Genomic DNA, 13,096 nt, shown 5'->3' with positions numbered 1-13,096 from the left:
CGGGAGTTTTCTGAGTAGATTTTTTTTGGAAGTGTTCTTAGTTTTCTTACAACTCGGTTTGAAACTAGGCCAGATAGCCAAAGTAACTACCAACCAAAAATATTTTTTAACAAACATGTTTGGTTTCGTGTCAAATGGGGATGTAGTTCATGCAAAAAGTCAAGTTGAGTAAGATGACCAAAATAAAGGTACTGTGTGTTCCATTAACTAATGGTCTGCAGTTTTGTGTAACACTGCCTTTTATAAAACCAATACAATCAGCAAAACAATCTCTATGTACAGAGATGATCTGACTTTTGAGTTGGGAGGGAACATTGGGGGTATTCCTGTCATAGTTTGACGGGTTGATATTTTTCCACTGTATTTGATGAATGTCATTTGAGGCCAGATCTGTATTCCCAAAGCATCTCAAAGTGCTGATCTGGGATCAGGTCACCCCTGTCCATATCATTTTAGTAATGATGATCTAAAACTGATCCTAGGTCAGCACTTCTGCTCGAAAACATTATTTATGAATGCAGGACTTGAGAATGTCTGCTGTTTTCTCATCTCTCCCCTGTTTCCCCCGCTATAGGTAAGGGGCGCTACGGTGAGGTTTGGCGAGGCCAGTGGCAGGGGGAGAGTGTGGCCGTGAAGATCTTCTCCTCCAGAGATGAGAAGTCCTGGTTCAGAGAGACTGAGATCTACAACACAGTGCTGCTGAGGCATGAGAACATCCTGGGTACGTACCTCCAGATACGRTCTAGGCGAAGCAACCCAGTCTGACAGGAGCTGGTCTATATGGGGCAAATCCAAACTCCCACCGATGTGGAATGTTTTTTTTGTCCTGCATTGGTGTCAATGGAAGACTAAGTGAACATTTGACCTGTGGGAGTTAGGATTCACCCCATCTGTCTGTCATATTGAATTTGAAGAAATACCTTTCCCAGCTTTTCCCTGCGCTCTAATGTGTCTGAGGAAGTACAGTTCCCGCTCAGCCCAGTCAAAACTGTTCGCTGCTCTGGCACCCCAATGGTGGAACAAACTCCCTCACGACGCCAGGTCAGCGGAGTCAATCACCACCTTCCGGAGACACCTGAAACCCCACCTCTTTAAGGAATACCTAGGATAGGATAAAGTAATCCTTCTAACCCCCCCCCTCCCCCTTAAGAGTTAGATGCACTATTGTAAAGTGGTTGTTCCACTGGATATCATAAGGTGAATGCACCAATTTGTAAGTCGCTCTGGATAAGAGCGTCTGCTAAATGACTTAAATGTAAATGTGTGTGTGTGCCTGTCGGTCTGTGTGCGTCCTTGGCTGCAGGCTTCATCGCTTCGGACATGACTTCCAGAAACTCGAGTACACAGCTGTGGCTAATCACACACTTCCACGAGATGGGCTCCCTGTACGACTACCTGCAGCTGAGCACCCTGGACACAGCCAGCTGTCTGCGCATGGCTTTGTCCATCGCCAGCGGCCTGGCACACCTCCACGTGGAGATCTTCGGCACCCAGGGCAAGCCGGCCATCGCCCACCGAGACCTCAAAAGCAAAAACATACTCGTCAACAAGAACGGCCAGTGCTGCATCGCCGACCTGGGTAAGAGCATAGTGTTGTGGATATAAAGCATACTGTATGCGTTCATTCAAGATTTGTATTGGTTGTTGTCAGAGGAGGCTGGTGGGGTGAGCTATAGGAGGACGGGCTCATTGTAATGGTTGGAATGGAATAAATGGAGCGGTATCAAACATATAGAAACTACATTTGACTCGTTCCATCGATTCCATTCCAGCTATTACAAGGAGCCTGTCCTCKTATAGCTCCTCCTACCAGCCTCCACTGGTTGTTGTTCATTTAGATGTTGTAAATTAATCTATATAATGTGACCTTTTTCTGTTGTGTCCATATTATATATTGGTGGTAATAGGGCCTCCCGAGTGGCGCGGTGGTCTAAGGCACTGCCTCGCCGTGCTAGCTGTGCCACTAGAGATACTGGTTTGAGTTCAGGCTCTGTCGCAGCCGGCCGCGACCATAGAGACCCATGGGGCGGCGCACTATTGACCCAGCGTCGTCCGGGTTAGGGGAAGGCTTGGCCGGCTGGGATGTCCTTGTACCATCACGCTCTAGCGACTCTTGTGTTTCCTCCGACACATTGGTGTGGCTGGCTTCTAGGCTAAGCGGGCATTGTGTCAAGAAGCAGCTCGGCTGGGTTGTGTTTCGMAGGACGCACGGCTCTCGACCTTCGCCTCTCCCGAGTCCGTACGGGAGTTGCAGCGYTGGGACAAGACTGTAACTACCAATTTGATACCACGGAATTGGGGAGAAAAAGGYATAKAAATAAKATTTWAATAAAAAACAGTGGTGGTAATAGCGCCTTTGCAAACTGTCACKAAAGTTCTTGGTAGCGATCTAGCTATCTAGCTTCATAGTTTGGATCATGCGACGCAGTTGCTGGGACTGCTTGTCTCTTTCSAGTGATCCTGCCGACCAAGGGCSGGTCTGAGGAGCTATTTGGCGTCGCAGCTAGCCTAGCAGCTAGCTAGCTGCATATCAAGCTAGCGAGGTTTTCTTGAACGCAGCCCGCGACACGGTTAGCCTTTGTGGCTGGYACCGCGTATTGTCCCGGGTTTGTGGCTGTCTAGATCCCTGCTGTTTTGTTATTTTCCATTTTCCCCGTGACCTGCCCTGTCTGGAACTGTGTGGAGATACAGCATAACCTACGTTGCTAGCTACCATGACAAAGACCAAAGGAAGTATTTGGTATTTTATTAGGATCCCCATCAGCAGCTACTCTTCCTGGGGTCCACGCAAAACATGAAACATAATACAGAATTACATAATACAGAACATCATTAGAACAGCTCAAGGACAGAACTACATACATCCATTTAAAAAAAGGCACATGTAGCCTACATATCAATGCATACACACAAACTATCTAGGTCAAATAGGGGGGAGGCTTTGTGCCYCGAGGTGTTGCTTTATCTGTTTTTTGAAACCAGGTTTGCTGTTTATTTGAGCAATATGAGATGGAAGGAAATTCCATGCAATAAGGGCTCTATATAATACTGTATGTTTTCTTGAGTTTGTTCTGGATTTGGGGACTATGAAAAGACCCCTGGTGGCATGTCTGGTGGGATAAGTGTGTTTGTGTGTGTCAGAGCTCTGTGTAAGTTGACTAGGCAAACAATTTGGGATTTTCAACACATTAATATTTCTTATAAAAAGAAGTGATGCAGTCAGTCTWTCCTCAACTCTTAGCCAAGAGAGACATGCATAGTATTTATTTCAGCCCTAATTACAATTAAGAGCGAAACATGCCGCTCTGTTCTGGGCCAGCTGCAGCTTAACTAGATCTTTCCTTGCCGCACTAGACCACACGCCTGGACAATAATCAAGATTAGACAAAACTAAAGCCTGCAGAACTTGCTTTTTGGAGTGTGGRGTCAAAGCAGAGCATCTCTTTATTACGGCTAGATCTCTCCCCATCTTTGCAACCATTGAATCTATATGTTTTGACCATGACAGTTTACAATCTAAGGCAACGCCAAYTAATTTAGTCTCCTCAACTTGTTCAACAGCCACACCATTCATTACCAGATTCAGCTGAGGTCTAGCACTTAAGGAATGATTTGTACCAAATACAATGCTCTTAGTTTTCCATCCATTCCAAAACAGACTGCAACTCTTTGTTAAGGATTTCAGTGACTTCATTAGCTGTGGTTGCTGATGCGTATATGGTTGAATCATCAGCATACATGGACACACATGCTTTGTTTAATTCCAGTGTCCGGTCATTGGTAAAAATAGAAAGAGTAGAGGGCCTAGAGAGCTGCCCTGCGGTACACCACACTTTACATGTTTGACATTAGAGAAGCTTCCATTAAAGAAAACCCTTTGAGTTCTATTAGATGGATAGCTCTGAATCCACGATATGACAGAGGTTGAAAAGCCATAGCACTTAAGTTTTTTCAACAACAGGTTATGGTCAATAATATCAAAGGCTGCACTGAAATCTAACAGTACAGCTCCCACAATCATCTTATTATCAATTTCTTTCAATCAATCATCAGTCATTTGTGTCAGTGCAGTACATGTTGAGTGCCCTTCTTTATAAGCATGCTGAAAGAATGTTGTTAATTTGTTTACAGAGAAATAGTATTATATTTGGTCAATCACACTTTTTCCCAACAGTTTGCTAAAAGCTGGGCAGCATGCTTATAGGTCTGCTGTTTGAACCAGTAAAGGCCGCTTTACCACTCTTTGGTAGCGGAATTACTGGCTTTCCTCCAGGCCTGAGGACAAAGACTTTCCTCTAGGCTCAGATTAAAAATATGACAGATAGGAGTGGCTATAGAGTCAGCTACCATCCTCCGTAGCTTTCCATCTAAGTTGTCAATGCCAGGAGGTTTGTCATTATTGATGGATAACAATCATTTTTCACCTCTCCCACATTAACTTTACAAAATTCAAAACTTGCACGGCTTTCCTTTCATTATTWGATTTTTTTTATGCATGAATATAATTGCTCACTGTTTGTCGTGGGCATTTCCTGCCTAAGTTTCCCCAATTTGTCAATGAAATAATCATTGAAATAATTGGCAACATCAAATGGTTTTGTGATGAATAAGCCATCTGATTCAATGAAAGATGGAGTTTAATTTGTCTTTCTGKCCATAATTTCATTTAAYGTACATTTTTCCCCATCATTCTTTATATCATTGATCTTGGCTTCATAATAAAGTTTKTTCTTTTTGTTGAGTTTAGTCACATCATTTCTCAATTTGCAGTAAGTCAGCCAGTCAGATGTCCAGCCAGACTTATTAGCCACTCCTTTTGCCCCATCACTTTCAACCATACAGTTTTTCAATTCCTCATCYATCCATGGAGCCTTAACAGTTCTAACAGTCAGTTTCTTAACAGGTGCATGTTTATCAATAATTGGAAGAWGCAATTTCATAAATTCATCAAATGCAGCATCTGGATGCTCCTCATTTATCASATCAGACCAACAAATATTTTTAACATCATCCACATGAGTCACAGCAAAATCTTTTGTATGATCTCTTATACACTATTTTAGGCCCAGCTGTTGTAACTTCGGCTTTCCTGGATATAGCCACTATATTGMGATCACTGCATCCAATGGGTACGAATACAGCTTTAGAACAAAGTTCTACAGCATTATTAAAATGTGATGGATACATGTGGATGATCTTGTTCCTGTAGTGTTTGTTAACACTACAGTGTAGGTTGATTTAATAACCTGAACCAACTCAACTCATCTTCCTTCCATCTCATATGCATTGATATGTAGACTACGTGTGCCTTTTAAACACATGTATGTAGTTCTGTCCTTGAGCTGTTCTTGTCTATTGATGTTCTGTGTTATGTCATTCTGTATTATGTTTCATGTTTTGTGTGGACCCCAGGAAGAGTAGCTGCTGCTTTTGCAACAGCTAATGGGGATCCTAATAAAATACCAAATYCCAAACCACTCCAACACTCTTCCCTCCATCTACCCTGTTTTTGTTTTTTTTAGCATTAGAGGAAGAACCGAGCAGGAAGCTCTTTAAGCCTTAACCAAACATGCATTAAGGAGCACTCATGTCCCAAACGCAAAGTTCTCGGTGCCAATGATAAGTGTGAGTCATTTCAGGTAGCTCTGACTACTCATTGAGACTACTACTAAGGTCACGACCATCATCCCTTTTAAGTTGTTTATGTGCTGCATTCTGCTCACAAACAGGATGTTGATGAGTTGTTTTTGTTGTGATACGATCGTGGCGTAATTTGATATTGGATAAATATGGTTGTTTTTGACAACAGTTCTAAGCTATTTGTTTTTTTTTGTGTCTAATCACATCCACCAGAGGACAGTATACTGTGCTTTAGATATATTAATTTAATAAGGACAATCATTTTGGTCCAGAGACAGCATATTTTGAATCCTTTTAATGATTAAAAAATGTTTTCTGTCCTAGGTCTTGCTGTGATGCATTTCCAAGACACAAACGAGTTAGACGTGGGCAACAACCCTAAAGTGGGCACGAAGCGCTACATGGCCCCAGAGGTCRTGGACGACTCCATCCAGATGGACTGCTTTGAGTCCTTCAAGAGAGTGGACATCTGGGCCTTTGGCCTGGTCCTGTGGGAGATTGCAAGGAGCACGGTCAGCAACGGTCAGTACAATACACGTTGAATGGTTTCTTCTGTTCTCTCTCACTCCTTCACTCATTGACCATCAAATCAAAGTTGATTTGTCATATGCWTAGAATACAGTGTAGTGTACACAGTGCGATGAAACACMTACTTGRAAGCTGTCATCTAAAACAGTGCAGCAACTATAAAAAGTATTCAGTAAAAAGGTAGTATTAAAAACAAACATCTAGAATGTCATGCATTTAGGGCTATTTGACAAAGCATGTTAAACATGTCATGTAGTAGTTTGATTATACAGAGCTTCTGTAGGTATCTTTCTGTTACCTGCCTGTCTGCATATGCATGCTGATCTTGGAATATTCTCTAATGTCTCTGTCAGGGCATAATCAAAACCTATCATAATACAGTTGAAGTGAGAGGTTTACCTACCCCTACGCCAAATACATTTAAACTCAGTTTTTCACAATTCCCGACAGTTAATCCTCATTCCTCCTGACAGAGCTGGTGTAACTGAGTCAGGTTTGTAGGCCTCCTTGCTTGCACACGCTTTTTCAGTTCTTCCCACACATTTTCTATAGGAATGAGGTCAGCGCTTTGTGATGGCCACTCCAATACCTTGACTTTGTTGTCCTTAAGCCATTTTGCCACAACTTTGGAAGTATGTGTGGGGTCATTGTCCATTTGGAAGACCCATTTGCAACCAAGCTTTAACTTCCTGACTGATGTCTTGATGTTGCTTCAATATATCCACATCATTTTCCATCCTCATGATGCCATCTATTTTGTGAAGTGCACCAGTCCCTCCTGCAGGAAAGCACCCCCACAACATGATGCTGCCACCCCTGTGCTTCACGGTTGGGATGGTGTTCTTCGGCTTGCAAGCCTCCCCCTTTTACCTCCAAACGTAACAATGGTCATTATGGCCAAACAGTTCTATTTTTGTTTCATCAGACCAGAGGAAATATCTCCAAAAAGTACAATATTTGTCCCCATGTGCAGTTGCAAACTGTAGTCTGGCTTTTTTATTGCGGTTTTGGAGCAGTGGTTTATTCCTTGCTGAGCGGCCTTTCAGGTTTTGTCTCTATAGGACTCGTTTTACTGTGGATATAGATACTTTAGTACCTGTATCCTCCAGCATCTTCACAAGGTCCTTTGCTGTTGTTCTGGGATTGATTTGCCCTTTTCGCACCAAAGTACGTTCATCTGTAGGAGACAGAACGTGTCTCCTTCCTGAGCGGTATGACAGCTGCGTGGTCCCATGGTGTTCATACTTGCGTACTATTGTTTGTCCACAGGTACACGTCCAATTGACTCAAATGATGTCAATTAGCATATCAGAAGCTTTTAAAGCCATGACATAATTTTCTGGAATTTTCCAAGCTGTTTAAAGGCACAGTCAACTTAGTGTATGTAACTTCTGACCCATTAGAATTGTGATACAGTGAAATAATCTGTAAACAATTGTTTGAAAAATTACTTGTCATGCACAAAGTAGATGTCCTAACCGACTTGCCAAAACTATAGTTTGTRAACAAGACATTTGTGGAGTGGTTGAAAAAACGAGCTTTAATGACTCCAACCGAAGTGTATGTAAACTTCCAACTTCAACTGTATGTAGAACATAATGTCCAGCTGGATTTTTGAGAATTGAATTCTCCACTTTTAGAGGAAGTGTTTAGCAATCTAATAGCAAAACCGCCGTATCACTTTGCTATGCATAAAGTTGTGTTGACCATTGGCAGAACAAATCAATACTTGGGCTGACAGTCTCATTGAGGAAATGAGTGAATGTGACTTCAGAGGAGGACAGACAACTCTCCCCCGTGTCTGTGGTCTAGTCTGGGACTAGAGGCYCTGGCATCTTATCTGAAATGGATCTTGCTTTCTCCACACAGTTAAATGACGTACTTTCCCCATGGGTTTCCACCTAGTACACAAGTAGCAAGTGAGAACTATGCAAACAATGCACCTTGTTAGCGTTTTTCTATGCTATTTCACGTTTTGTTTTGTCACTTTTACTTGGCTAACATATTTCTGTCATTAAGTAGGATGAAATACAGTATAAAACCCCATTCGGCAGATTTTATGGATATTTCTGTCATGTATTTTTCCTATTCTCTGTTACACTTGCATATTGCTCAATATTAAAATTCCCATGCYGTTTAATGTGAGATCGCATAGACATTTATATGTTGTGTATTCTCCCACATACTCTGTGTGTAGGCATTGTAGAGGACTACAAGCCTCCCTTCCATGATGCGGTGCCCAGCGACCCCAGCTTTGAAGACATGAAGAAGGTGGTGTGTGTGGACCAGCAGAGACCCAACATCCCCAACAGATGGTTCTCAGATCCAGTGAGTACAGAGATGAGACAAGCAGAGGTGGAGAGAGAACTAGCTAATATATGTTTTCATAAGGAATGAGCCTCTCCAAATCTGTCTATTTATAAYCGGTGCAGAATGCTGCGCTGTCTGCTAGGTTGTCCTTCCTCATCAGACGGTTACATGTCTCTGTAAACAGCTTGTCAGCCGCCAACCGCATTTCCCAGCTCCATTGAAAACATAATACGGTCTGATTGGCAGTTAGTCTTTTGTGCTTAGAATTCATTTTTGCTTAGAATTCTAGCCTTTTATATTACTCATTCTGATATTTGTTATTTTCGCTGCACCTGTGATAACATCTGCAATTCTGTGTACTGGACAAATACACTTTTTTTATTTGATTTTAAGAATAATTGCTTTACCCTTTGCTTTGCGAAACTATACACTTTCACACTTTTTATTTTTATTTTTTTAAGTGAACTTTAATGGATTTTTAACTCTGATTTCCTCTTGCTTTCCAGACTTTAACGTCCATCGCAAAACTTATGAAGGAGTGCTGGTACCAGAATCCATCCGCCAGATTAACGGCGCTACGCATCAAAAAGACTCTGACAAAAATCGACAACTCTCTGGACAAAATTAAAACGGACTGTTGAGCTTCTTCCTTGTTGGTGCGCAGGGAGAGGAYACCTAAAGGCCTTTAAAGACATCCAGCAGGCAGTTCGGTTCCCCTGGACAACACACAGGAGAAAATGGACCGGTTGGGCTCAGTGCTCTTAAAGTGGCACATTTGTATTTATTTTAAACACTTGGTGGGACACATTTTGGCATCCAAAGATGGCTTACAGGGCATTTAAGACTGCCAATAGTCTTGGATATTAGGTGACTATCCCTTTTTAAGATATAGGAATATTGAACTAATAGTCACGTTCTTCAAGGAAGAAACTGTTACCTGGGCATTTGAGTACTGTATATCGCTTTAGAGCTGCCGATTTTCGGAGAAATGTCTGAACATATTTAATTTAGCAATATTGGCCGTGCTTTATTGCTGTTTATTGCACTAGCAATCTTTGCATTCCTGGCTTGCACTGTTGCTGATGCATTTGGAGAGAAAAAACAACTTGCCAAAAATGTTTTGTTTTATAGTTCACACAAACTCCAGTAATCAGAATGAGGAAAAAATAGTTTTTTGCTTTCACTGCATCTCTCGTGCACTGCTGTTTACAATATTGTTAGAACAATTCTCTTGGTATTTCATCCGACCTGTAACGTATTTAGCTAACACACTGTGTTGTAGAATTGTGCTGCAGACAGTTATAGCCACTCTTTACTTCTTACTTTGGCGATGTCGTCTAACGTATCCTGTCACAAACTTTTTATATCGCCATACATTTCACATTATGTACCTGTTCTTTTGTTTGGTTGTTTCATCAGCTTAATTGAGACAAATCCTAAAAGAGCAAATCAAATATTTACTAGATGACGCTGAACTCTATTCATACAGGAGCAGAAGTTATGCCTGTAAAGTAATATTGTCTTAATTTGTGCATTGTCAAAGTAATTGAAGTCCAACTTCAGCCTTTTCTTTTTCTTTTAACATTTTATATCAAGTAGTGATTTCTATGAATTAAATAGAGAAAAACATAGATGCTCTGTCTCATCTGTCAGTTACAACATCAAATGAACCTTTTTCCCCCTCATCAAAATATATTCCCCACAATATTTGCTCTGCACATCTCTACCTAAACATGAACTTTTTTACATGCTGTGATAGGTTTGCAAAAGTCTGGTAACCTTCCAAAATCCTCAGGTTTTTCCAGAAATGACAGTTGGAAGATTCACAGAATTTAGGTCGGAATAAATTGCTGGAAAACCTGGGAAGTTTGTGAACGTTATCACAGTTTTGCAACTATGTCAGGATAAGTAATATGCTCGTGGTGAGTATTAGCAGTGGTTGTTATTCAAATCCAGAGTGTATTTTAATTTCATCAGCTCTGCATATTTTCCTTTGTCCTCCCGGACTAGACAGTTCCTTTGCCTTGGCATAGTGCCGCCCCTAAAGTCTTACTGACCTGCAGCAGAGARGTAAGCTGTTCACTGCACAAAGGAACTTTTCTTGTGTCCAGCTTGTCGACTACTAAACAAATAATGAAATGCAGCAAAGTATGTAGGGCATGTTAATCCATTTCCATATTAAACACAGCTCAATCTCGGTTGTAAAATGCAACAAATACATTTTAATTTGGGAAATGTCAGAGGGTATTCTAGGCCCTAATGACTAAATTGAACTGCTAAAATTGTGGAGCAGTTGCCCGAAGAGAAACAAAAGGCAAGTCTAGAATGGTACTGTAAATGGTGTCACCTGCACTCATTTGTATTCCTGAATCAGTATGGGGCCGGTAAAGAGCAAAGCAATTGATATGTCAGTTGTCTGCCAGGACTGACTGGCACCCAAAATGAGCATCTCCAAATTAGCATATTTTATAGACAACATCCTAGGYAATGTCCCAAATGGCACCCTATTCCCTATATAGTGCACTACTTTTGACCGAGGCCAATAGTGATCTGGTCAAAAGTAGAGCACTTTATACGGAATAATGTGCCTTTCGGGACTCACTCATGGTCATTATTAACTGGTCATGTGAACGGTCTCCTGACTGTGCTACTGTGAACTGATCCACAATGACCAGATGTAGTTTTTAACAAGGTCTCATTTTGCTGCTTTGTGTATACGGGCAGTTGTTCACTCACTATGCTCCCCATTTACATGCAAATAGAAGAAATGATTTTCGACTAATTCCCACTACAGCACTGCAAGATGACAGTAATGCATATTGTTTGTGTACTTGTTTTCCCTCAGCTTTTAGGTTTGGTAGCTTTTCAATTAAAACATTGAAGCAAAGTGTTGCTGCTGTTGTGGTGGTGATCATTCAACAGAGCTCGAGAGATCCTGAGGGCCTGGAATTCTTCGTATTCATTTCTAGAGTTCATTTCTCCAACTTCGTCACTAAGCTGGCAAATAATTTTCTTTGAAGCAGTTGCTTTTTCAACTTCCTACGCAGCCTGACACCTGGAAAACACACACAGCCCTCTCGTTCTCTTTCCCTCTGTTACTTTCTCTCTCGTTCTTTCAATCTTCTGAAGCTGTGCTATTCGTCCAGGGACAGCATGTACTGTAGGTAGCCTTGGCCTTGAAGAATAGAGAGATCATGTGAGAATGAAAAGCGAATAGAACCCCCGCGTTCAACGTGGCTTTGCTAATAGGTTCGTAATGGGATCCTACGGAAATGCATTACATTTCCATTTTAGTCATTTAGCAGACTTAAAATAGTGATAGCAATGCGGTCACCCATGGCTGTTGTGTAGTGATTTTCATGCAGGTAGCTGTATGGGAGGCCTTCCGTCAGATTCACTTTGGATTTACAGACCATAGAAAGAGAAGGGAACACTGCCCCTACCTCGCTCTTCAACTAAGGTGCAAGAGGAAATCAATCTATTCTTGAAGGACAGTGGAAGTTGATAAGTGTTTATTGTTAAAACCTGATGAAGGCTAAGGATGCATTGGTCAATAAAGAAGCGCGCTTTATCAAGTTCCACTATCCTGCAAGAGTTCAGTAAATAGTACGGTACTCTCGAGTGGTTGTTGGACTTGGTCTGTATATGGAATACCCTTAACCTTATTCTGTTGCCCAGTTGGCTGACCTCTACATTCTGAAAGTTACAGCACTTAGATCTACATTAGGGACCTGATATGGAGGACTGAGTCCCAGACTACACCAGAGGCATGTCAGGGGTTGAGGGACTGTTGATCAGAAAAGTGCAGGGACTTTTCTAAACCGTTTTTCCAGATGTACCACATTGGTTTCATAACTGGGATGGTGTTGCCAAGAGGCCATAGATGGGGCTTAGAGTTTTTCCTGACCACGTGATCTGACCAGGAGGTATGCCGGTGCTTGAGGTACCGTAGAACAGACAGCATACAGGGTGCATACAGCATATGGTGCTAGTGCAGTGTCCTGGCTATTGTACCATGTAGGTTTGGCGCCAAGTTAAACACAGAGGCTGAAGTAAATCACTTGTGATTTCACTTCGGGGCGCAGTCAGACACCTTGGTGTAATGGCTTTGATTGTACAGCTGCAAGGTTGTGTCCAGCTCTGGTGAATCCCTACACATTTGAAACAGTAGGAACWGTATTTTACAGGTATAGCACCTCCCAGCATTTGTAGATAGCATTCACCATGGCTTTTCATCAGTTTAATTAAAACAATTGTGTTGGGGTAGGGGGCYGTATTTTCACGTCCGGATGAAAAGCGTGCCCAGAGTAAACTGCCTGCTACTCAGGCCCAGATGCTAGGATATGCATGTTATTAGTAGACTTGGATAGAAAACACTCTGACGTTTCTAAAACGGTTTGAATGATGTCTGTGAGTATAGCAGAACTCATATGGCAGGCAAAAACCTGAGAAAAAATCCAACCAGGAAGTGGGAAATCTGAGGTTTTTAGTTTTTCAACTCTTTGCTTATCCAAGAWACAGRGGAAATGYMGTCATGTTGCACTTCCTAAGGCTTCCACTAGATGTCAACAGTCTTTAGAACCTWGTTTGATGCTTCCACTGTGAAGTGGGGGTGAAT

At 41.9% G+C, this 13,096-nt stretch overlaps 1 protein-coding gene across 2 annotated transcripts in view; it reads left to right on the top strand.

Annotated features, from left to right (window-relative positions):
- The window catches only part of LOC111974512 (activin receptor type-1-like), a 38,519-nt gene extending 28,786 nt beyond the window's left edge, over positions 1-9,733 (top strand). For both annotated transcript variants that reach the window (XM_024002254.2, XM_024002263.2), the window contains 5 exon segments: positions 575-721; positions 1,304-1,579; positions 5,965-6,162; positions 8,366-8,496; positions 8,985-9,733. In XM_024002254.2, coding sequence (XP_023858022.1) covers positions 575-721; positions 1,304-1,579; positions 5,965-6,162; positions 8,366-8,496; positions 8,985-9,119 — 887 coding nt within the window. In that variant the 3' untranslated portion in view covers positions 9,120-9,733.
- Positions 9,734-13,096: the final 3,363 nt, after the last annotated feature.

The sequence above is a fragment of the Salvelinus sp. IW2-2015 genome, linkage group LG2 (genome assembly GCF_002910315.2).
Source record: "Salvelinus sp. IW2-2015 linkage group LG2, ASM291031v2, whole genome shotgun sequence".
In the NCBI taxonomy this organism is placed as follows: domain Eukaryota; kingdom Metazoa; phylum Chordata; class Actinopteri; order Salmoniformes; family Salmonidae; genus Salvelinus; species Salvelinus sp. IW2-2015.
Note: the sequence above shows the minus strand (reverse complement) of the source record. Positions and strands in the feature narration are given on the sequence as shown.